General features: G+C 36.9%; 1 protein-coding gene across 18 annotated transcripts in view; it reads right to left on the bottom strand.

The window, feature by feature from the left end:
- Window positions 1–3250: 3250 nt before the first annotated feature.
- Window positions 3251–26063, bottom strand: part of PTPRD (protein tyrosine phosphatase receptor type D) — a 541446-nt gene continuing 518633 nt past the window's right edge. For all 18 annotated transcript variants that reach the window (XM_061132759.1, XM_061132767.1, XM_061132761.1 and 15 more), the window contains 7 exons: window positions 17786–18071; window positions 17190–17368; window positions 16466–16592; window positions 15166–15291; window positions 11818–11972; window positions 8929–9064; window positions 3251–7029 (listed from right to left, as the gene is read on the bottom strand). In XM_061132759.1, coding sequence (XP_060988742.1) covers window positions 6961–7029; window positions 8929–9064; window positions 11818–11972; window positions 15166–15291; window positions 16466–16592; window positions 17190–17368; window positions 17786–18071 — 1078 coding nt within the window. In that variant the 3' untranslated portion in view covers window positions 3251–6960. The remainder of the gene's footprint in view (window positions 7030–8928; window positions 9065–11817; window positions 11973–15165; window positions 15292–16465; window positions 16593–17189; window positions 17369–17785; window positions 18072–26063) is intronic.

Below are 26063 nucleotides of genomic sequence, written 5' to 3'. Positions count from 1 at the left end.
CCGACTCGACTGACATCAGTTTGAGTAAACTCCAGGAGTTGGTGATGGACAGGGAGGCCTGGCGTGCTGCGATTCATGGGGTCACAATGAGTCGGACATGACTGAGCGATTGAACTGAACTGAACTGAACTGAGGTTAATTTTGTTAATCGGGTTATTTATATTTCTTTATAAGCTTACTAAACACTTTTGGTCTGCCTTGAAATAGTAATTTTAGCTATTACTGAGAGAAATGTTTTAAAACTCCCATTATGATTGTGATTATGCATACAATTTTATTTAGTTCTAAATTTATTGTCTCCATTTTGAAGCTGTTAATTACACACAAACGTAATTGTTACATCTTTCTGGTGCAGTGAAGATTTTTCAATCGGGAATTGACTTATTATTTGGTAATGCTACTGCTGAAATTAATAATAGCACAGCACTCTTTTGGTTATGTTTGGATGGCATATTTCTTGGCCTTCTTTTACTTTTATCATTCTTATACTTTTATAAGCACTATATATCTAGACTACAGTGTACATTTTTAAGCTGGATATACTACATTTACATTTAATGTAATTTTTGTTTTGTTAAATCTATCATATTATTATTTTCTACTTGTCCCACCTGTCCTAGATTCTTTCCTGAATTCTTTTTTTCTCTCTCTCCATTCTTGCCTCTTTATATTGATATTTAAAAATTACTCCATCTTCTCATATATTTTAAAGCACCCCTACTTTGCTATTAAAATAATTATAAAAATTTTAGAAATTTTAGAAAATGTAGAAAGTGCAATATAAATTTATCACAGTTATCATTTAGTAACTGATGCATTTATTTCCATTTATTCTATTTTAATGTGTATAGATAATTTTATACCTCCTTTTAATGACTTTTCATGCTATAATTTTTTCCCACAAACTATTCAACAACTTAATGACTAAGTGGCAGTGTATTATATATATATTATTCCACATATATACTTTTTTCCTTGATCGTTTCCTATTATTGGATATTTAGGGTTTTTCACTTTTATTTTGCTACTACAAATAATGATAAAATCTATATTTCCAGATTGATAGTGTTTCCTTACTGTATTTGCTTTCTTAGAATTTGCAGAAACTCTTAAAAAATTATGATGTTAAATACGTTTTAGGTTTATAATTTGATGAATTATTATGCTTTACTGAAATCCTCTTAACTTATGAAGTCTAACCATAAATATGACCAAGAAAGCAGACCTAAACTAATTATTGTTCATGTGTGCTCAGTCACTTCAGTCGTGTCCAACTCTGTGACCCCATGGACTGTAGCCTGCCAGGCTCTATGTCCTTGAGATTCTCCAGGCAAAAATTTTGGATGGGTTCTTCCATTATTAACTAATAATTGCTGCATGTGTATACATGTGTGAAATAAGCTATTTCATTGTTTTTGGCATTCCAAACATCTGTTTAATGCCTCACAATGATCAGAATATTAAGTATGATTCATCTTGAAATTTTTGTCTGTTTTTCTGGTTAGGGATTGTATGCTTACACAATCAATCAATCAAGTGACTAAATCTATAAAATCAAGAAACAGTTTCGGTGAGAACAAGAAAAAAAAAGAGGAAAAAAAGAGTCTAATTGTCTATTTAGTATCAACATTTACAAAATACTTTTTGGATAATGGTATTGTTTCATTCCCTCATCATTTCCGTGGCAACAAGTAATTGTAACATTACCCAGCATACCTGTACTTTGCCTTACTTTAATTCATTAGGTTTATTTGCAGTTTTATGTTTGGTCCCACCACATTGATTGCTATTTGGCAAGGTGACAGCTACCTTACATTCTTTTTTTTTTTTTTTAATTGTTGCTTGACAATGTTGTCTTTCTGCTGTAAAGTGAATCAGTTATATGTATACATATATTCCCCTCTTTTTAAGATTTCCTTCTCAGTTAGGTTACTGCAGAGAACTGAGTAGACTTCCCTGTGCTATATGGTAGGTTCTCATTAGTTATCTATTTTAACAAAGTACCACATATATGTCAACCCCAGTCTCTCAATTCATCCCACCCCATCCCTGTTCTTGCTTGGTATCCGTAAGTTTGTTCTTTACATCTCTGTCTCTATTTCCGCTTTTCAGATCAGTTCATCGGTACTATTTTTCTTGATTCCACATTTATGGAAGATTATACATATAAACAACCTTATATTTGTTCTGCTCTGCTTTTTCTGACTTACTCTGTATGACAGTCTCTAGGTCTATTCACGATAGACCTTACATCCTTCTTGACTTGGCAACTCAATGAGCACGTTATCTTTTCCTACCCTTAGTTGTGATCGTGAGATGTTCACTTTCCCCAGGTCACATCAGTGAAGGCCAGCAGGCATCCGTTCTGTTCAAGTGTTTCTGTTTGTACTGTTGGGAAGTAAACTCTTCCATATGCCTGCTTTTTCATGTTAAAATCCCAGAGATTTCAGGGACCACATAGATTGCTTAGAACGGACACTTGAAAGTAGAAACCAGATTGGGATAAGGAGAGATGCCAACTGCTAAAGATAGCACCTGAGCCAATTGTTCCTGAAGATTATATGTTCCTACTCTTGCAGTGTAAGTCCATTCCTAATCTTTAAATACATAAGCCAAAAAATACTTTCCTTTTCTTTTAAGCCAAGTCAGGGTTTCTGTCCCTTACAATATAAAGTCCTAACTTCATGAATCTCTACTTTCTCTTATAACACTTGTCAGAGTATAAATTTATCATTTAATGCCAGCCTCTCTCCCTAGACTGCAGTCTCTATGAAGTATCTCATTTGTTGACTGGGAGGTACTGCCTTCCCAATGCCTACAACAGGTCTGACCCATAACTGCATAAACAATCCAAGCCAAGTATTTTCTTAGTCATGTTCCCAAACATTTTTTTTTTTTATGTGCCTGAGAGATGCCAGTTGTTTCAAGATAATATGTATATACATTGTAATGCATGTATATGTATATAGTAGTCATCTTCATCAGAATTAAAGATTGCCCATCATCTATAATTTGAGAGATACCAAGGCCTCTTTCTTTGCCTGTAAACTTGGGCAAACTGTTTAAGCATCAGTTTGCTTACCAGTGAAAGGTGTTCACCTCAGTGCAGACACCTGTAGATAGCAGCCTCTTGGTAAGAAGAATTACTATTAGTATCAAGGAACTAACTAGATAATCAAAGGAGAAGAGGGAACATATATAATCATTTCAAAACCGAAGTGCTTGAGTGGACAGAAGCAAAAGCCAGGGCTGCATAACACTGACGTTTTTATTAGAATTCATTTGTAACAAATGGAACTTGTGTCAGCAAAGAACTGATTTTCATACAGACTTCTTTCGCCACCAATGTAACGAAGTAAGAAAATAAAAAGCACGCCTTTCATTCTGTAAAACATTTACGCGTACTACTAATTAGAGGTAATTGTATTTTTTTAACAAGCCATTTTACAATTTATTTTTTTAAATTTTTCAGTCTATGCATCCAAAACGAGAGCAAAGAACACAACTGTTATTATCTTTGTAAAGACACTCCAAGCTTGGATGGCAAAGCCACATAACAGATGGATAGGATGGATCTGTAGCCTTCTGATCTCTGCTGGAGTATCAGGGCACCCATAAACCCAAAGGAAACTAAAACCCAAAACAGGAAAAAGAAAAGATTATTAAAAATAAAAAGAAGGGCCTAAAGCAAAGCGAAACCAAAAAGAAAAAGAACAGGAAAGAAAAAAACCCATATATTAGCACAGAATTTTTCCTTTCCTGTTTCTATGTTGAGTTATTTACATACACACAAATGAATTTCTGAAGCAGTTTCTTACAGATGGGTTCAAGTAATAACATTATTGGGTGTAGAATCAATAGGGCAGTGCATAGTACAAAGGTATAGAAAGTGCAAAGTTCCCTAGAGGCCCTTCCCTCCCCTGGCTGTCCTTGCCGTTGTCTAACCATGCAAATCATTTTTAAAAAAGAGCTAAAATAAAGTTCTGTACAAATCACTTTTTATATATTTTGATTTTTTTTACCATTGTAACTAATTACAAAATTATACATAACTACACATACATAGGTAAATAATAGCACCGTACTGGTTATGATGATGAAAATAATTGAAAACTTGAAAGTTGATGGTAATGGTAGATAAAGATGTTTACCTGGGAAAATAAAGTAGAATGGTTGTACAGAAAAGCACAGTGGAATGCACATCAATGACAGTAAGGGAGTTAGTTCTCGGAACAGCTCCTGAATAGCAAGGTACCTGGAATAGTCTCCTCCTCGCTCGTCTGTGGTGTGCATCCCATACATTTTCTTCCTGTGATTATTCTCCCTGTCCCCTTTGCCACATGAGCAGTTTCAGCTTCAGGGAGAGAAACTGCTCATTGGCCAATGGTCTGGCATGCAGTACACCATCAGATCCTACGTGTCCAACACGGCACGTCTGCATGATGCAACGTCTGTCTGACCCCCTTTGTTTCACTGAATGAAAAGTATAGCACTGAGTAATCTGGCACTTGGATAATTCTCCAAAAGATACAAACTCAAAGAAAACAACTGACCCACATAGTGCACATTCTTCTCTGGTTCTGATGTAGGTTAGAGAGTCTCATTCTGAGGTAGCCTTCTAGATACTTTTTTTTTTAAGTATTATATTTTTTTTCTTTTTTATTTCTTTTTTTCTTTTTTTTTCTCAGCTTTTTTTCCTCTTTTTTACAAAAGTGCTCAAATATGATGCTTGCAAGTGTTTGGTCTCTTGGATTTCATTCTGCCAGTGATGGGAAATGTAGAAAACAAAAATCCTTCCATGCAGAACATCAATGAAGCTAATATTAAATCGAAATATTATACCAAAACTCGAAGAGTTCCTTGAATATTTTGAGTGTTCTTTAAAATCATGTAAGATATGGCAAACTCATGCCATCATTCATGGCTTCCTATAGAAATTGTGTCAAAAAATTTGGGGGGATATGTGTAAATATATATATATATATATATATATTTTTTTTTAATTCTTTTAGAAAAATCCTAATGGAATAGTAAGTATGTTCAAAGTTGACAGTGGTGTTTGTTAATGAATTTGGTGCAGTTACTGAATGTTTCAGAGCAGATTTGGAAGGGATTACAAATAAAACAAGTAGCTTTTCCTGATGTTGGTGGTTATGAAAGGAAGAAGGGCCCTGCTTATCCAAGTGCTTTGGGCTGGTACAATCACTAACATCCCCGACTTGGTTAAAACTAGGAATGCATATTATTCAAAGAGTTTTTGTACATGTGGTAAACAGATAATACTTTAATTGGAAGAGAAACACATATGAACAAGGAATGAAAATATGAACCAAAAGCTAAAAAGAAATGCTATTAAAATAGGCATCAATTATAAGGCACTCTAAATGCAAAACTAAAACCAAAAGACAACAAAGTACAGCACTTCCCAGGAATGCTGTATGCCACAAAAAAAAAAAAAAAGAAAAGTTTCTGACTGAACAGAGTAACATGAGTTTGGCTTTGCCCCTGTTACATATCATAAATGCAAATTTCATAGCACATACTATAGACAATATACGATTGAATACACTGTTTTTTAAACATCTTGATAGCTGATATATTACAACATTCTCCCCTCCTAAAGGGATATGCACTGACCTTTCCCACATGCACACCTCTTAGATATCTAATAATGTTTTATTGCACTAGAGTGTTAGAAATATTGAACTTTGTTGGAAGCCTGGCTAACAAAATAGTATTTGTCATTATGATTAGGTGGGTGAGTGAGGGGATGGGGGAGATTGGGTAGGAAATTAAGGGGGTGAGGTTTGACAATCACTGATGTGCATTCCTCATTTCCCTTAAAAATTAAAATTGTGTGATATTAAGAAATATCAGTATGTCATAAAATTAATAGCAAATTGAAAAAGATGTTACAATAGCTTTTCTACCTTAAAAAATTAAAAACTAAATCATGGAAGAACTGAATGATAGCTGTATCTATCTTTTTGTGTGGACAAACTGTATATATACATAGACACCCCTATAAAATATGGATATATATGTATATATGTTAGCAGCAACTTTATACTTTGCGCCTCCCTGTTGATTCCAAAAAAACAAAACAAAACAAAGTTCTCTTTGATTATTTGAAGAGAATGGGTACTTTCTCAGGAACGAAAACCAAACAGAAGTGTAAAAATAATATCAGACGAGACCAATACTGTAGATTAAGAATATTGCACAAAAATGTGCAAATTTTCAAATTATTCGGTATTTTTCTACAGCAAGATATTACAGATAACAGTTCTACAGCTTAAAAAAACCTACAATTTGGAAATAAAAAATGAACAGTTATGTAACTTTTTTAAAATTTCACTTTATCGAATGATACATTTTGTTAAAAAAAAGTTTACACAGTTAAAAATGAAGCACAGGTCAGCAGTATCTTTACAAGACTAAAAAACTAAATCAAAGACTTTCTTTTTAAACATTCCCCACCCCCTTACCCCCTACAATGTTATCATGAGTAGTATGGTGGGAAGGGGCGATGTCGAAGCAAGTCCATTTTGTCATGAGAAGCCAGCAAAGATCTTGCCCTGAGCTGCTGCACTCAGGCCATTTCTCACACCCGTCACACAATCCTGAACAAGATGGCGGTTCTTTGCTGTGATTTCTTCTTCCCTTTATTTTGAATCCTTGAGGTATCTGTAAACAAAATCCTTCAGATGCCTCCTCAGTCAGGATTCTCTTTTATTATTTTTCAGGTTAGATTATTAAACAGTGAATTCTTGGTCCACCCAGAAGAGTTTGTTGTTTTGTGTTTTTTTTTTTTTTTAATTTGTTTTGTGTGTGATAGTCCCACTACGTGGTTGTTAGCTAGAAGTTAAGAAGGACTTCTCAAGTGCCCTGTATGGCTCAGAAGAGACTCCATGGATATTGAAGGGCCTGCAGTAAAAATCCAAAGCGGGTCAGGGGTTTCTACGTTGCATAGTGATCGAAGCTGCCCAGGTACTCTAGCGCGGCTCGATAGCAGAACTGATACTGATCCTGCAGGAGACAAGGCATGGGCGGGGGGGGAAGGAAAGGGGCCGTGAGTCCATTATAACAGAAAATGGAAATCGATGCTGGAAGACAAAGTTACATCTAGTGGAGGGCAAAATCACTACTTTCGCCAATCAATTCAACCCAATGACCAACTGTTTTCTTTTAAGCAAAGAACCATTAGCCACACAGCTGTTTGTTAACTCTACCAATCAATTTGCCTAAAATAAAATAGTCTCCTAATCCCAAAGTAGTGACAGCTCGTGTGAAGATTATCTTCCAGACATATGTGAACGGTTCTCCAAGTAGTACCAGACAACACCACCAACTGAACATGTGAACTCTTTATATGTCACAGCTGTCGTTTGTAATTATCTAATTTTTTGTGATAAGTAATTCTCAGTTTGCATATTTAAGAGAGGCTGATGCAGATACACATTGTCCAGAGAAAACTATGGGTTCATTTATTTTCTGGGCTATTGCCAAAAACATCTAAATTAAAAAAAATCTTATCAGACAGTAGTCCTTATTGCCTGCAATCAGAATTACTCACTGTTGTTTCTAATTTGTTTATGTAAGTGAGGGAGGCAGCCAGAAGGTATCTTTGTGATGAGTATCAGGCATATAAAGCTGAATACACAGGGTGTTGAACTGTCAAGCTTTTCATCCCTTGAAAATGGCATCATAAGACTGGCTGCCCAAGTCAAAAAATACTTGTGCCATTTGGCCTAGTTCAGTGTGATTGCTAGTTGTCTGTTCTAGAAAGACCTACACTAAACTAAAACAGTATGAAACATGTCCTTTTATAGACAGGGAAGAACACTGTCAAATTGGAGTAAGTGGGGGCATTATAAGATGGAAAAATTATAATTTACAGATGAGAAGGGATGACAAAAAGGAGGATTTTCCCATAGAAGAAACTTATTTTCAGTAGCCAATGGGGCTGAAAGCAGATAGTTTCTATTTTGCTTAAATGTGCATTTTTCTACAATAAAAATGGTAATGCAAAATAAATGGAGTTTGCTTTCCTATCTTGTCACAGTAAGTTGCTTGGCTAAGTGTTAAGGCTTTTTAAAAGTCCAATTTCCCTCTGTCACCCCCAATACCTATTAAGTTTGTCAGGCTGACATAATGTTTTGGGTATTGCAAGCCAAATGCTTGCACTATTTTCAAATCAAAGTCTGGAACATACTGTGGGTGATGAATTTAGGAATACATATAAATTGTATACTTTGGTGGCCTTTTGAGAAACAGAAACATTATCTATCACTTAAATTATCCTTAACATGAAGTCAACAGGCCAGACTGACTAAATCATGAACTCCTATTATTCTGAGAAATATGAGAATTTTCATATCAATTATTGGAGTAGAAAATGGCAGGCTAATTTCATTAGGGCATATCCAGGGTGCAAATATTTAAAAATACCATTATTAAGAAATGAAATATGGAGCAGTTGATACTACCTGGGCAAAACAGAAAGGGAATGGAGAAGTAAAATGGGCCAAGGGTCTGTTATCTACCAGGTATATTATCTACCCTTGTGCTTTTTACATATATTAACTATGTGCAATGTATATCACCTTAATATATATAATTAATTATATGAAATTGCCATTTTTATAGGCCCTGAATGACCAAACACTGAAAATTTAACATGTTTCAACTTGATACATTATCTTAGATAACTTCCAAACCAGCTCTAAGAGGTTGACACTGCCACTCCCATTTACAAAGGGCGGGGGGATAAGGTTCAAAAATATTAAACAATTGGATGTTTTTCCCACAGTATTTCCCTGTATTTTGCCTCTGGTGTTGAAAGTCTCTGGACTCTAGGAGATCTTGGCAAATAAAGTCCATTATCTGGCTCTTGAGATGTGACCTCCTCCTGGAGATTTTTCTCACCTCTGTCTGCACCATGGCTGGTCGTTGTGTTCTTAACATTTTGACAGTCTGGAAGATATCTACTACTCCTTCATATCTCATTCTTTCCAAAACAATGCTTAGTGTTATGAAGACTCCGGTTCTTCCAACGCCCGCACTGTCATAATAACAAAGGCAATATTACTAGATGAGACATGCACAGTCATGGCTACATTTTCCTGGAGGTGGACGTATGTCCACCAGCTTCCATATTACATTAGGATCTTCTACAGCAATGTTCCAGAAAATGTGCTGTTGGGTTCACAAAATGATTAACTCTTAGGACAGTGTGCCATGATAACAGTGACAATGAATATAGAGTAACTGATTTTTTCAAACAGGGATTATATATCACTGTGGAAAGATCCAGGGAACATAAAAATATAAAGTAAATTGACTAAAGGAAGGGTGAATAAAATATAGATTTATACTCTTCATCAGATCCTGAAATTTGGGCCTTGCCTGCTTAATATTTTTAAGCTATGAAATAATTCAGATAGGTGAGACAAAAAGAGATACTATAGCAGGATTTTTGACACAGGATCTTCATAAGACTTCATTTAGTCTTCTTAAGGGTCTATGAATATTTTTTATGTATGGATTACGTAAATGTATATATGTATTTTCTGTTTCTGAAACTTATAACTTTAGCAGATTATTAAACAGGTCTCTAAACTTAAAAACAAAAAAAATGTTTGTTAAGAGCCACTGAGCTATATACATACACTTATCTACTATTTTTAGATGTTCAGTAGCTAAATATCACGATTATTTCCACCATGTTAGCAAGGTTTTGGGTTTCTATTTTCTTTATTGTTTTAAGATAATTCCAGAATTGTAATTGTAGCAAGAGAAGAAAATGAATTCATAGCTTTTGTGTTCTTAAGATGTAGGAAAGCATCTGGAGGTTTAGGTAATGAGGAGAAGAGTGAATAATCTGAAAAATCCCTACATTTTTGGATCCTAATTAAACAGCATGTGTAACGCTTGGGTACAGGCTGTAGAAAATGGATGGATTCATTTACTTGGGGATGTAATTGATATATAAATAGTGTGTCCTTTTATAAACTGTGTTTTTTCTGAAGAGTCCTAACAGAAATGTAAATCCACAGGCAGGTTTTTACACAGTGGCTAAGCATATCCAGGGGCAGACAAGGCTCTCTGTCAAAATGGAGTAGATGACCTTCAGGGTCGCTTTCAACCTTGAAAGTCTCTCTTAATCCCAAGAGACTGTGATTTATGATCTTTTCGTTGAATGATTCAAGTACTCCAGAATCTATTTTACCTTGATTTCATTGTTCAAATGTTACAAAAATATAGGGCTTCTCACTTTCCACTAGGTGCTTTCAAGAAAATAAGACACTAGCCTTATAACTTCTGAATTTATTGACTTTGTCATGTTATTAATAAGCTATAAATAAAATAAGTGGTATCTTACAAATACTCTCAGATAAAAGGAAATATCTAGAGGTCTTTAAGATATGTGAATAACACGTCATGGTTTTTTAATAAAGGAGTCTTTGTATATACTCTTTATCCAAATAATTTTGTGACAAAAGCAATGAAAAGGAACATGCATATACACACTTATTTATACTTACGGGAATGCCTGAAGTTAAAGAAAAATGTGTTAAATATATTCTTTTCTTTATAGTTTATATTAGAAAATTTGAATTAGGATTTTGGTAAATTATGTGGAAAATTAAGGGGAGTATCCAGGTAATTCACGTCCAGTGTATACCATCCACTTTGTCTGAATACTGAGTCCGTGCATCATTTCCTACATGCTGATTGGTTGTCTAAAGCACAGGATTCTGGGTAATCTCAACACATAACAAATACGTATAAATGAGGTCTGCTTCTCTTGTAATAGGCCATGTCTGGGAAACGTAGTGTGCTAGAAAGGGTCACAGAGATCAGTTAGAAAACTGAGGTTTAGGGAAGTTTCCCTTTTGTCACAGAGCTATTATTACATGATGACAGAAGTGGGACTAACGCTCAGGTATTTTGAAGCCCATGTGTAACAGTTCCCCTGTTTTGATACACTATCACCCTTATCACTAAGAACTGTAGTTTGGGATTTGGGGCAGGGGGAAAGCAAGTAAATTTTTTAACAAAGTCTTTCAAGATTTTGACTATAAATAATTACAAACTAAGACTTTTTTAAAAAAAAAAAATGAGTTAATTCCTTTTGCTAGAAGGTTTTTGCATAGTAACTTCCAAAAGCACTACATTTATTGCAAGTGTCCTTTCTGAACCATTTACTTGCTATTTCTATTAACTTCAATGATTTGAATTATAAAATGCTGTGGAAACTATTGAAAATAATTAACTTGAAGGTGCTTCATTTTCTGATATAGCAACAATTTTCAAGCACACTGCAATGTTAACTGAGGTGCCATTCTAATCACTTATTGACTGACAAGAAATTAGTATTGTCATTAAGGCTTAATAACTATTTATGGTTTTCTCAAGAAGATAAACACAGGAGAAGGATACAGAAAGTTATCAGGGTAATGCTATGAAAGCAAAAAAGCTAAGGAATGATAAACTGAACAAATTATCACTCAGGGATATACCAATAATTCCTGATACGGTAAAACAGGCAAGGATAAACAAAGTTTGGTTCTTTGCTACAAGAGGTAAAATTTGAAGATAGAAATCTTCCTTAATTATTTTCACTTTGTGGAAAGAAAGAGAAATGAGTCTTTGCTTTAGGGTTTACAGTACATTTCTGAGAAAAATAAAATCTCTATTATGCAGACTCACAGAAAACTGGTACCAATAATGAACAGACAACAGTGCATATTTTCAAAGTTATCACTGCATTAAGCACAAATGGAAACTCATCATTCCTGATTCTTAACTCACCTGCAATGGACTGAAATGGGTCCATCTTGGCCAAACTGCTCTTTTGTTTTATGGACTTGGCCAATGAAGTCAATAAATCCTTCTCCAGACTTTGGCACTCCCTGCTCTGGCCAGTCAGTGAACTGGAACTGCCTCACGGTTCGGGACTGCCCGTCCTTCAGAAAGAAAGCCACATACCCAACCACAGAAGAGGAGGCCAGGAGGATTCAGCCAGTGCAGAGAACATTACAGCAGGCATGATTTTTTCCAAAAAAAGGAAGAAAAAGTTAGAAACATGTTTAACTAGAAAATCAGTCACGTTCATATCTTACCTGCTATTAACACTGTCTACATTTCACATCTATTTAAATTGCAAATTGATTTACTCTCACAATGCCCAGTTAAAAACCAGAATTCTCAAAAAGAGCCACCTCATTCTCATATTAGGCAATGAGTCTGAGCCCCAGAGATTGTCTTCAAAACCAAAGTGGAACATATACATTCCATTTCAAAATTTTCAGAATCCAATAACCTCTTAATACTAACAGGAATATCCAGGCATGTCATCCAGACCAGAGATTTTGCTATTGTCATGACATGGTCACATCTGCTGTGCTTGCTTATTTGCAGCATTGTCAGATGACAAATAGTGACACTGAAAGGATCTGACACAAATTGGGTAGCGGCTGTTAACCTGGATGCCCCACGTCTCAGAGGTATACTATTTCTAGCCAAGGCAGTGTACAAGCGTGTACCAGGTGACTATGCCGTTGAGCAGGAAGTGAGGCGTCCCTCAAGGAGATAGGAGAGATTATTAATAAATAAATGCTGTGTTCTGAAAAAGGACTCTTTCTGGCTGACCACAGAAGCTGAGGTGTCCATGCGTGGCTTTAACACAGACAAACCAAAAGCCAGATGCAGAAGCAATCTTTCTTTCAAGTGATTAGGCAGAACTACTCTGAAGTATAAAATGGCTTCAAAAGAAAATACTAAGAGACTTTGGATTCATTCTAGAATTTTATAGTGTTTGGAAGGACAACAAAAGCAGAAGGGACTCTGTTTATAGAAGCAGGAATAACAACTATCACCATCAACTTTCTTCCCTGAATTACAGAGACAGAGATAATCCAAATTCCAACTTCAGATGGGTGGATCCCATTTGAGAAGGCCCTGTTCCTAGTTAAGGCCTCAATGTGGTACTTCTTTCCACTTCTTTAATAACTCTTTCCTCATTAAAGTCCTTTTATTCATGTTCCCAAGATTCTGAGTAAGTAGCATGTATCCTAAGTCGTTTTTAGTCATGTCTGACTTTTTGCAACCCCATGGACCATACCCTGTCAGGCTCCTCTGTCCATGAAATTTTCCAGGCAAGAATATAGGAGTGGGTTGCCATTTCCTCCTCCAGGGGATCTTCCTGACCAAGGGATTGAACCTATGTCTCTTATGTTTCCTGCATTGGCAGGTGGGTTCTTTACCACTAGCGCCACCTGAGAAGCCCTCTGAGTAAGTAAACAGAGACCCAATCTTTCTCATTGAGTTGTATGGAGAAGAGGGCATGGCCCAACTCGAGCTGGACACACATCACCAAGTCTGGTGGTTTCCATAGGAACAGGGCATATTCCTGACTGGCATCATTTGGGAATTGAGATAAAACAGGTAGATCACATCAACTTTGTGAGAATACTGAGGAATATAAAAATAACTGCTTGGCCCCATAACTAACTTATGGATTGTTATTACAGAAGCATGATTTACTTCCCTCGGATTCTGAAAAGGGTTTGAAAAGCACAGGAAGGGAAGCCAGTGGCTAGGTAATACAGCTTTGTCTTCTCTGACTGTCCTAGTGATTTCATTTCTGACCACAGTTGCTTTCAACAGCAAGAAGAGGTCACGTGTACAAACCTTTATGATCTGGGAAGAGAGACCACCTGACTGCATTTAAAGGCTACCTGTTTAACAACACTGTATTCTCAAGTGCCAACTTGCTTTTTAAACTGGAAAGTTGAGATTAGACACACCTTAGGAGCACAAATAGCACATGCTACGGCAGCTAAAAAAATTATACAATCACAGGGATCCTTCAAAACAAAACATGTGAACAAGTTCCTCCCTTCAATGTTTCTTTTACTTATCATGGTCAGATTTAATTTGGGCAGTCGAGGAGTAATAAAGAAGTTGTCTCTGCCATTTGTGGTGCCTGGCTGCTGCTACACTTCGTCGTCAGAAATGGTTGGTGTGTTTGCTTGGAATGCACTCAAAATTTTCACTCAGATATCTAGTGTCAAATTCTGAAAGGGTGTTCTTTTTTTTTTATTTTTAAACACAGGGTCATCAAGGCATGCTTGCTTGGGCGACTCAAAACGAGACCTAGGGGCTTAACTACTGTCTTGAGTAGAGTCGCCTTCAGAGTAGTTAAGACTTCAGACTTTCTAGGATTAACAGGTCTGTCACCTGAGCCAAGCAGCCTGCTAACCAATTTCTCCTTCACTTTAGGGCCAGGCTTTGGGGATTAGTGGACAATCTCTAAACATGAGTCTTGGTTGAGAAAGCTGCTTTCCAGAAAAAACAATGGATCAAGTAAATAGTTCTACCCTACAGTTTTATTCAACCCACCCACTGTGACAGTTCCAAAAACAAAGCAGGGTTTTGCACTGACCCAATCTCTCCTAAGATGTGTTTGTAATCATGGTTTAAAAGTGGCCAAAGGCAAGGATTTTAAAGTTTATGCATAGAACATCTTACATCAGGGCTGAACTTTGGACTCAGCAATCTAGATCAGAAACGCAGGATGAAAATTAGCCAAGAAGGGTCGTGGGTGCACAGCTCTCATGGACAGACACATTAGCACATGGAGGGATAAACCAAGCCACGAATCAAATTAGAATGTGCAGAGCTTGTCAGATTCTTCTAAAGAATGTCATTTGCTCTGCAGTTTTAAAATCATACCAAATTAACCTCCAAGCCCACATGACCTAAAGGGCTTAGCAAAACAACAACATATTTACAGCCTCAAGTAATGAAGAAGTCAAAAAAGCTCCAAAGAGAATGAGCTAAGAAGGTGAATGTAAGCGCAGCCAACCAATCAGTAAATGCTTCCCGGCACACACACTCACCAAGCGCGTCCCCAAAGTTGGGCTGCCAGATGTTACCTTTGAATGTGAGCCAAGCCTGGGTTTGTGAGAAAACTTGCCAAACAGGCAAAGTTACTCTTATATTTGGGGAAAAAAAAACAAAAACAAAAACAGTCTCCAAGATGGGTGATTTCTTTTAGTTTGGGAGTATGGTCACTTGGCAAATGTTTTCTCCCAGAGATGTCTTTTAGACTATATTTCAGCTAATGTTTAAAAGCATAAGACTGTGCCAACTTACCCTGGCATCTGTGACCTTGAATTCTCTTAGGATATATTGTGGCATGTTGTACTCAGCCATGGGATCAACAACAAAGTACTGGTATCTTGCAGATCGTTCTGCTGGCCAGTACTGGTGACATTTCTCCTAAGAAAAATGAAGATTAATGACGAGCTATGTAAAGTGTAAACAGAGTTTTGTTTATCATCCGTCTATATATTTAATGTCTTTCTTTCACTAATACCATTTTAGAATTTAAGACCATTCCATTGCGTGTGACTCATCTTCTCTTTGAAAGCATAGGTTCCCTCAGGATAGGGAAAAATTGTGTGGGTCACTATTTGCTCATGGTACCAAGCAGAGTACTTGGCATACAGTAGATGCCTAATACACATAAGTTGAACTGGCTACTTCAATAGGGTGAGCATCTTCATACTTAATTTAGACAAATAATTACATCAGTCCTCAGGCATAATGTCATGTCAATCATGTATTGACATTCACCACTGTGGTTTTGAATGAAGAAAACCATCAAGTGTGAACACAGAAAGAAACCTCTGAATTGAACTTGTCCAATCTCCTTCGTCAGCTGAGGAACCTGGAGCCCAAGCACTTTTAGTGACTTCAGTAACCAAATCAGAAAAGTCAAGTTTCTTTCCCAGTTTGGTATTTTTTCATTCTCTTTCTGGGCTCTAGAATTTGGGTTTTAGGTGCATCTCTACCATTAAATTTATAAAAAGACAAGGAAAAAAAAAGCCTCTTAAGCAAATATGGCAGAGTACTTGTAGCTGCTGAATCTAACTGGCTCTAATACTATTATGAATTAGGTGGCTCTAATACCATTTCATGGTATTTTTCAGAATAAGTTTTTTTTTTTAAGTAGAGCCGAGATTACCAGATTTATTCATAGAAAAACTATGTAATTTTCTGACAGTTTAATCAGAGTGGATGATAAACAAGCAAAAATTGGCCTCAGAGATGACAGAAAGTCAAATTCCTTCATACAGAGTAATGATGGCACATAAGCTATAGCCTGTCCAGAGCAAAAGGAAGTAAGGCTACATTGAGAATCAGAACAAGTCAGCAATGTTAGTCTCTATGATGGTGCTACACTGGAAATAAAGTACCTGCTTTCTCTTCAAAACACAAAAATGAAAGAACTTGATGTGGCTTTGCAAGTTAAAAACCAACATACAGTAATGAATGACCCACAGCATGACTGGAGTACTCAACGTTTGAAAGAAACAACATTAGCACTGGGGTTTTTTCAATGAAATCCTCATTTCTTTGCGGAGTGAATGTCTTATGTGAAGATACTCACTCTACCCATCTCACGCAGCTTGGTGAGCATCACAACAATGGTGGAATTGTGTTCCCAGAGCATCCGCCAGAAGTCTTCAGTGGTCTCTGCCAAGGGCCCTTGGGTAGCGATGTAAGCTTTCTGCTGTCTGAATCACAGATAGCATGTTAAAGTAATCAGAAAATATGCAAAGGCTTCACATTTGATATGTAAATATCAAATGCAGGTAATAAAAATGAAAATATTATTAATGCTATTGCAGTAAATTCCCATTAAGATTATGTAATCAAATAGGAACATTTAAGACATTTTAGGGATTTTGCAAAAGAAATTGCTTTGTTAATATTATGATGTATGTCTTTATCATTGTTATTTAAACTTTAGAGCAATGCTAATAGCTCAATTTCATGTGTCATATAAATCGCTTAAGAAACAGTTGTGCAGCTTCATTTTGTAGAAATGACTCATACAATCTATGACATTTATATAATTTGGTTCAAAACAATGTCTATATTAACTCCTTCCATATCCAAATGGCTTCTGAAAGAAGAGTGTAGATTATAAATTCCATGATTGCTGCTTCTTACTCTTATCCAAAATAACAAAAACTGAATATCAAGGGACTGAATGCTGACCTATGCAGAAAGAAAACATTTTAAATTGAGATGAAATTCATTTTGGCTAAGAAACTAGGGCACATGTAAATACCAAGACTTTGGGCTGTCAGGTGAGCAAGAGTATATACCTGTATCCATCGATAAAACTGGCATTGATGTAATCAGATCCTTCTACTCCTCGGATGGGCTGCAGGCACACCCTTGTGGATTCATATGGCATAATATTAACAAGGCGATTTTTGAATTTATTACATGGAAGATTGGCACTGATGAATCTTGAGGTGTGAGCTTTAGAACTGGCTAGACGCTGTTGAACAAAAAAAGAAAAAAAAAAATCCAACAAAGATAATTTTAGCCTGTGGTGTAACTGCAGTGAACCTAAGATTTTCTCTTTAGATACAAAGATTCTGTTTACTTTTAATCCAGTGACTCTTCCAACTGCACTGCTTTTCACTTCTACCTAATGACTCCATATAGACTAATGAAGTTTTAAATATTATGTTCTAAGAATATGCTCTCTCAGTTTAAATTAGGGTACAAAAGAGCTCAAGGTATTATGAGGAAGCAAAGAACACAAAAGGGAAAGATGAAGAAAGTGTTTTATAGTCAGACACCTGAGGGAGAAGGTCAAGTGAATCTTGTAACTTCACCCACTTGAAAGGTTAAGAAAGACAATTCCAGAATGACTTGCTTCTGAATTACCACATCACATCCAATATCATACCTTAAATTCAAGCTCCATTCCTGTGACATTCTCTCCTGTTTCTATTTGTGTCAGCTTCTGAATGTAGGCATACAAGTTTCTAGCTGGCACTTCGGTATTTCCACAAGTCACTGCCTCCAACAGTGCATCATGGATAAAGATGTATTGGTCTTCTGTTTGAACCATGTAATTCCTCTGGGCTCTCATTAAAGTTACATGGCCATAAATATCTACAGTTTTTTCATGCTTTATTCTTTCTAACATGGCATCTATTACAATGAAACACCCAGTCCGGCCAACTCCCGCGCTACAAGGAAAACAAAAAGAAAAAAAAAAGAGAGAGAGAAAAGTACAAGTGAATCTATTGGGAAACCAACACATCATAAAATTATTTTGATTATTTTTAATTAACTAGATTTTAAACCCAGTAATTCTACTCAAATAGCTACTGTGATGGTTTTGGAGTATTCCAAACCAAAGGGTAGGGAACAAATTAACAAATAAAATTTGACTGGTTTCAAAATAGAAAAATATTAAATCTTTAATTACTATGCTCTTTGATCATGTAACACAAAGTAGTAGTATTTTGAAATCATTATGAAAAATTTACATTTACGCTGTTTACATTAAAGGTATTAAAAAAAAAACTGGTCAAGATCAAACTAGACTTTATCTTTTACAAACCATTTCAGTCTATTTTAGTTCAATTTATAAAAAAGGAAAAAAACAAAACTAGTAAATCATTCAACTTGAAATATTTCATAATCTAAAACTCAGCAAGGAAGTTTTAAAACCAACCTAGTGAGAAGTATATAATTAAAATATTAACATGTTGTTGCATACTCAAAATACTAGTGTATTCTTGATGGAAAGACATTCTTAACAAAAAGCAATCACTAGAGGGTCTGGGTGTGTTTCTTGCTTTTACTCCTTTTTCTTCCAGAGTTGAATGTATTTTGGAATTTCAGGTTAAAATCAAGTATTCTTGTGTGGGAAAATAAACGCTTCAATCTTTGTTACTGGAGAAGCTCTGAGGCATTTTTTGTTCCAGTTGGTGGAAACCGATTCAAAGAAGAGGAGGTGAAAGATCAAACAACGCACAGTGACAAGTTCTGCTGCTCCAAGGAGACGATCTAATTCACTGAACTAAATTACAGAGTCAGATGGTTGGAACATTGGAGTTTCCTTGAGTGTGGGAAAGAATGCTAACAAAATAACACATCTGTGTTCTGAAATCCAAGGTAAGCCTTTTCTTGTCTCTGTGTCAAGTATGGCTGAATCCAAAACGTTTTTCTTCCAATTGTGGAAGAACCATGGCTAGGAAACATGTAATCAATGGAAATATAAGTATATGTCAGCACCTTAGACACCAGGCAACAGACAACCTCCTTCATTCACTATGTGCCACTGTTTCCCGGCTTTTGTATTTCTTTGTGCTCATTTGTCTATCCATGCATTGATATATCCATCTCTTCATTCAGTGAGCAGTGAAGTACTCTGATAACTAACATATGAGATACAACATTAAAGGTGACTTGTATCCCACCTAGAGCTCATACGATCGATAGAGATAAAACTTTATATAACTATTTACAACACAAGAAAATAAAAAAGACATGCTGGTTTGTGGTTAACGTGTCATTTGAATCTGGTGTTGAAGGACAGCAAGGATGAGGAACTGCGGAGGCTAGAATAACAGAAGAAACAGAATGGCTTTAGTAGTCATACTACTGACTCTGGGAGCTGCACGTAAAATTTTCATAGACCTAGTGAAGCTCCAGTGTAGGGAGCGTACCAAACTTCATATAATTGAGCTTAATGAGCAAAAGGGCATGTGATTGAGTTGCCAAGTGGCTGCAAGTAATAAGTGAGCATTTTGTAACATATATTACGTTTATTTAACTGCTGAGCAGTATAGATTGAACCCAGCCTCCTGGGTTTGTAGGAGTCCTGTTGTTTGTACACTAACAAACAGTTGGAAATAGGGTATAACCACTATTTAAAAAATTACTTACTTTTTTATGTCCTGTTAGACATAGAAACTTTCAGTGTTACAGAGCCTCTGGATACTGACTCTAAGACACTCCATTCAGAGTTTAAACCACAAAGTGACACGACATTGAGATGTAATACAAAAGCCTTCTGGGACAGAGTCTGAGACATGATAGCACATTTCTTAGCACAGAATAATCAGAAACCTGATGCACTGAGATTCATGAAGTTCCATTTTGTTTAGTTAGTTTTACCAAAGAAACCAGTAGATGGTGTTTCCCATCACAGCCCACCATGTCCCTCCTCCATGCCCTAGGCAGGATTACAACCACTCTGCCCTGGATGACTTGGTGTCTTCAATACCACCCTGCAGTCTGAGTCACACTGGGTCATTAATGAGTCTGGTAGGGCCACTGCCCGTAAATAATGAGCATATCTTGAGAGCAGGAACAACATTTTCTGTTATCTTTCTCTGCTCTGCACCAAGCATGCAGTCAATGTACCGTAATGTGTGTGGAAAAGTGAATGAATTAGTGATTGGCATGAGAGGCCTTGTGTAATGAGCAGCCCACCCAGGTTTGGTAATAAGACCCCTCAGTCAGTAAAAGAAATCCTACATTTGACACAGGTTCAGAACTATGCAAAGAATACCTGAAGACTATTTCACAAAGTGTCTGATGGGGAAGAGGGAGACAGGAAAAGGCTTTGAGTGGTTTTCCACATCTTGGTCTCCTGATGAGCCATGGCATTGCAATGAAAAGAAACTAGGTAGGACTTAGCCTGGAAAAGGGAGGCAGCCCCTCTGGTTTGGTAGGTCCTAAGGTTAAGTAAATCTTTTCCTTTTCCTTGTGTTGTCTTCCTAAACTGTTTTCATCCTAATTGTGCATTGCTTCTAACTAGATACAATATCATCCAGTTCTTCCTAATGGAAGCTATACTGTAAGCCATATAACTGTAACGATGTATCAAGTCAAATCTAGACAAGGACAGGAATATTTTCTCCAAGTATGCATCAGAGGCCATTCCTAATCTTTGAATGATGCATGGTTCTGTATTCTGGCAGAAAGATACTACAGAATCCTACAAAACTGGTAGGGATAACTCCAGATCCTAACAATTTCAACCTCTTCATGGTGGTAATGATGCATTTAAAAAAAAAAAAAAATGAAGAGGGAGAATAATAAAACATGTGTCTGTGTCTAACTCATGAATTGTGGGAAGAAAACAAAACAGGAACAGAGGCTCTGACTCGTGAAAAACCTATTTTTTCTCCTCTGAACAGAAAATATTATTGTTTCTTTTTTTCATTTATTTTTATTAGTTGGAGGCTAATTACTTTACAATATTGTAGTGGTTTTTGCCATACATTGACGTGAATCAGTCATGGATTTACATGTGTTCCCCATCCTGAACCCCGCTCCCACCTCCCTCCCCATCCCATCCCTCCGGGTCATCCCAGTGCACCAGCCCCGAGCACTTGTCTCATGCATCTAACCTCTGCTGGAGATCTGTTTCACACTTGATAATATACATATTTCAATGCTATTCTCTCAGATCATCCCACCCTCGCCTTCTCCCACAGAGTCCAAAAGTCTGTTTTATACATCTGTGTCTCTTTTTTCTGTCTTGCATATAGGGTTATTGTTACCATCTTTCTAAATTCCACATATATGCGTTAGTATACTGTATTGGTGTTTATCTTTCTGGCTTACTTCACTCTGTATAATGGGCTCCAGTTTCATCAAAACCACAATGAGGCACCATTACACGCCAGTCAGGATGGCTGCTATCCAAAAGTCTACAAGCAATAAATGCTGGAGAGGGTGTGAAGAAAAGGGAACCCTCTTACACTATTGGTGGGAATGCAAACTAGTACAGCCACTATGGAGAACAGTGTGGAGATTCCTTAAAAAACTGGAAATAGAACTGCCATATGACCCAGCAATCCCACTCCTGGGCAAACACACCAAGGAGACTAGAACTGAAAGAGACACATGTACCCCAATGTTCATCGCAGCACTGTTTATAATAGCCAGGACATGGAAGCAACCTAGATGCCCATCAGCAGACGAATGGATAAGAAAGCTGTGGTACATATACACAATGGAATATTACTTGGCCATTAAAAAGAATACATTTGAATCAGTTCTAATGAGATGGATGAAGCTGGAGCCCCTTATACAGAGTGAAATGAGCCAGAAAATATTGTTAACAGCCCAATCTTGCTGTTCATATGGAAGAAAGGAAGAAAGTGCTCCTTGGAACTTAACATGTTACCTCTTTTCAAAGATGAAGATTTCTTGGAAGTTTTAAATGTTGGAGGTGTCTCTTAGCTTTAAGCAAGACCATGAAGTTCAAAATACTTTGTCTAGATACCCGTGATTGAGTGTCTTTGAGAAAGTCACTTAACCTCTCTTGGGTTTTCTGTTGTTCTAATGTTAATTAACTTGTTAATAATCTAGTAAGTTTTAAGACTGGTTTAAACATACAGAGTGCTTTGCAAACATTAAAGGAAGATGCAGTTGCTTTGTAGGTAGAAATTCCATTTAAAGATTCTACCTCTGAAGCTGACAACAAGAAACAGGCAATGTTAATACCAGGAAATTTTTTATAGAATCACCACAGGATCATTTGAGGTTAGGTTTTCAAAATCTTGCTTTAAACTACTTCCTCATGCTGTTCTTCCTTTTCTCCCCATATTTCCAATAATAATACCTTATGTTTGAGGAAGTTTGTGCTTTCACATTGATTCTCAAGGTAAATGAGATGGCAGTGAAGGGCTTTCTCACCACAGTGCTGGATATCCTGGAGGCATTCAACATTATCTGTCAGTTTCCTCTCCCCTTCAGTGATTCACAACATTTAGGAACTTCTTTGAAGTCACAGAGCTAATGGTAAATGGCCAAATAAGGACTCAAATGCAGGTTCTGAGATGCTGAGTTTTATCACTACATTTCAATAGGGCATCACCATTTCTGCCATCTGGGTCAAAGACAGATCCTTTCTTCTGACCTACCCCTCTGCCTAAAGGAGATCAGTCCTGGGTGTTCATTGGAAGGACTGATGCTGAAACTGAAACTCCAATACTTTGGCCACCTCATGCGCAGAGTTGACTCATTGGAAAAGAACCTGATGCTGGGAGGGGTTGGGGGCAGGAGGAGAAGGGGACGACAGAGGATGAGATGGCTGGATGGCATCACCGACTCGATGGGCATGAGTTTGAGTAAACTCCGGGAGTTGGTGATGGACAGGGAGGCCTGGTGTGCTGTGATTCACGGGGTCGCAAAGAGTCGGACATGACTGAGCGACTGAACTGAACTGAGATGAACCCCTCTGCAATGCTCCTTTAGTAGTGTTTAACTATCCTTATGAAGGTTTCTTAAAAAGTCTCTCTTCCTTGGTTTCTGTGACACTAATTGGGGGATTACAGGGAATATCAAATACTCCTCTTGGGGTTGATGGCAGGAAGGGAGAAGATTTTATAATGATATCAAATACAAAATAGCCTGAAACATGTAGCATATGAAATTAGTCAAAAAGATCTGACTCCTGTGTGTAATGGTTCCATTGACTCTATGACGGTAAAATTTCTCTCAAGTTGGAAACCAAAATCAAAGATCAATCCTAAATGTCATCTTCAGAAATCTATAGGCAGCTCTCAGACTGTGCCTTAGTACATAATGTTTTTTGTTTTTTCTATCTGATTCCTGTGCTGGTTATTCTCCTTCCTCTCTGGATTTTTCCATCTACACTCTTTTCTCTAATTTACATATTTTTGCCAGGCCCCAAAATGTACATAATGTCCCCAAAGTTCTGTCCTCCTTTCTCTCATTCTCCTTCATGGTTCAGCAGTAATCTTCAAATAAATGATTCCTAAAGTAATTGCTCTTTCTTTGCGCATAAGGGATACCTATATTTCAAACCACTCTCAGATTTCTCTAGAAATAAACATATCCCAGAATAATCAACATCACTGCTCAGATCTGCTTTTCCCACTGTCGCTCTCCTCCTTGTCATTCAGATCTAAAACTGAAGGATCATCTTGCATTGTTCTTGCCTTTTGCCCTCCCCAATAACAAATTATAAATTTCTATACATTCAATTTCTACAGTTTTGTTCAACTATCCATCAGTGGTGTGCTGGAGCTGGCAAAACTCAATTGCTGAATTCTCAGAAATCCTGCTTAAGCAATTAAATTAAAAATGAAGGTAAACTCAAAATGCATTGTTTCTTAGTTATCTTATGTTCATGCTCTTCAGGTGAAAATATTATATAATGGTGTGCAATTGAGTATCTCTCCCCAGCTTTTGCATTCAGTGATGTTACATTTATAGCCTGGAGTATTTACACCAAGGAAATTGACAAATACTATTGCCCCAACCCACTCCCCACTACCCAGAGCTGGTGGCTACTTACTGTTAGCACACAGAGTATCCTAATTCATCCATTCTTAACACCACCCCGGGACAGATAGGAAATGCTCATTACTTTGTTCTTCCACCCACATTTGCTATACTACTCTTTCATACTGCAGGCTATCATCCCACAGATATCTCCTGAGTGTCTATCATGTGCTAAGATATCATAGAATTGGCAAACAAAACAAATGTGATTCTTTCCTCATGAAGATGACAGTGCAGTGGGGGAATCTGATATTAATAATCATATGAATAAATACATAATTACAAGTCCCAACAACTGTTGTGAGGTAAATGTGTAGAATCCTGGCAGAGAACCTTTGGGGAAGTGTCATTTAAATTGATATCTGTTATGAACTGGATTGTGTCTCCTCAAAATTCATTTGCTGAAGTTCTAAGCCCCCACTGTGACTATTCAAAACTAGGGTCTTTAGGGAGGTAATTCAGGTTCAATGGGGTCATAGTGGTGGGTCCCTAGTCCAGGAGGACTGGTGACCTTGTAAAAATGTAAGAGACTCCAGATATCTTGCACTCTGCACATGCACACAGGAAAGCTTGTGCGGAGACATAGCTAGAAGGTGTCATGTTAAATTAAGTCAGGAAGAGAGGTCTCACCAAAACCCAACCCAAAAAAAAAAAAAAAAAAAAAAAAAACACCCAACCCTAACAGCACCTTAGCCTTGCACTTCTGGCCTCCTGAACTGTGAAAAAATCAATTTCTATTATTTGACACAACCAGGCTATGTCACTTTATTATGGTGCCCTAGTAAACTAATACAAGACCTACAGGATAAGAAATGGTTTGCAGAGTGAAGAAGGGTGGGAAAGCTTCCGAGGAGAAAAAAAATATCCCAAGAAGAGGCCTTGGAATGGAAAATAGCTTAGAATATTGGAGTTACGGAAAGAAAGCCAGGGTGGCTGGAAGGCAGTGAGGGAAAAAAGACATATTTATTTTTATATTTATTTGTTTTCCATTTTAAGGACTGTTTAATATTTTTATTATATGTATAACTATTAACAACAATTATTTAAAATAATTGTTGTACTCATTCATAGACTACCTTTATGACATGGCTCATCTATTCTTGAGTTCTTTATTCTGATACAATTATTGGATTGCTAGCATACATCTTTGGTAGCATTATTTCTGATGTCTTCCTGAGAAGTTCTTTATTTGCCTTTACAAAGGGCCAACAACTTGGCTATGTGCATGATTACTGGGCTATAATGTTATCTGCTCAAACTCTAAATCTATTGCTCCTCAGTCTGTCTTTGTATTTTGAAGAAGTAATAGGCCAGTCTTATCTTTGGTCTTTCAGTAGCAATTTTACCCCAAAATACGTGTGGGTTTTTTCTTTAACTTAGAAGTTCAAAAATATCTGGATGTGATTTAGGTGCCAGTCTCATCATTAAATCTGCATGGCTCTCAGATAATACTTTTACTTTAAGAGTCACAGCTTTCCCTCAGCTCCAGGAAAGTTAGATGCATTTATAGCTTTCCCACCTCTCTGGGTTTTTGCTTACCAGACTCTTCCTCTTCCTTATTGTGTCCTCCTCCTAAGATATACTTGTTGATATCTGCCTTCCTTCAAGACTCACCTCACATTCTGCATCCTTGATCTGGACTTTGTCCTTGGTTTATCTCTATTTGGATCCTTATGACAGTTTATACCTCTTTATTGGTAACTGCCATACCTTATTTTTGTTTTCTGTTTATTATCTTTATGCAAGTTGCTAAGCTCCTTGAGGGGAAGAACAACAGCTTCCTTGTCTCTACTGCATTTGACAATTTCTCTTGTCAGTTTCTATGCCAGGGAAATCAGAGGCACTCACTTTGAGTTGCAAAATTTTTAAAAACGTAAGTTAAAAAATATTAAGTCTGTTCCTGG

The sequence above is a fragment of the Dama dama genome, chromosome 29, assembly GCF_033118175.1.
Source record: "Dama dama isolate Ldn47 chromosome 29, ASM3311817v1, whole genome shotgun sequence".
NCBI lineage: Eukaryota > Metazoa > Chordata > Mammalia > Artiodactyla > Cervidae > Dama > Dama dama.
The sequence above is the reverse complement of the archived record's forward strand: the minus strand, read 5'-3'. Positions and strand labels throughout refer to the sequence as shown.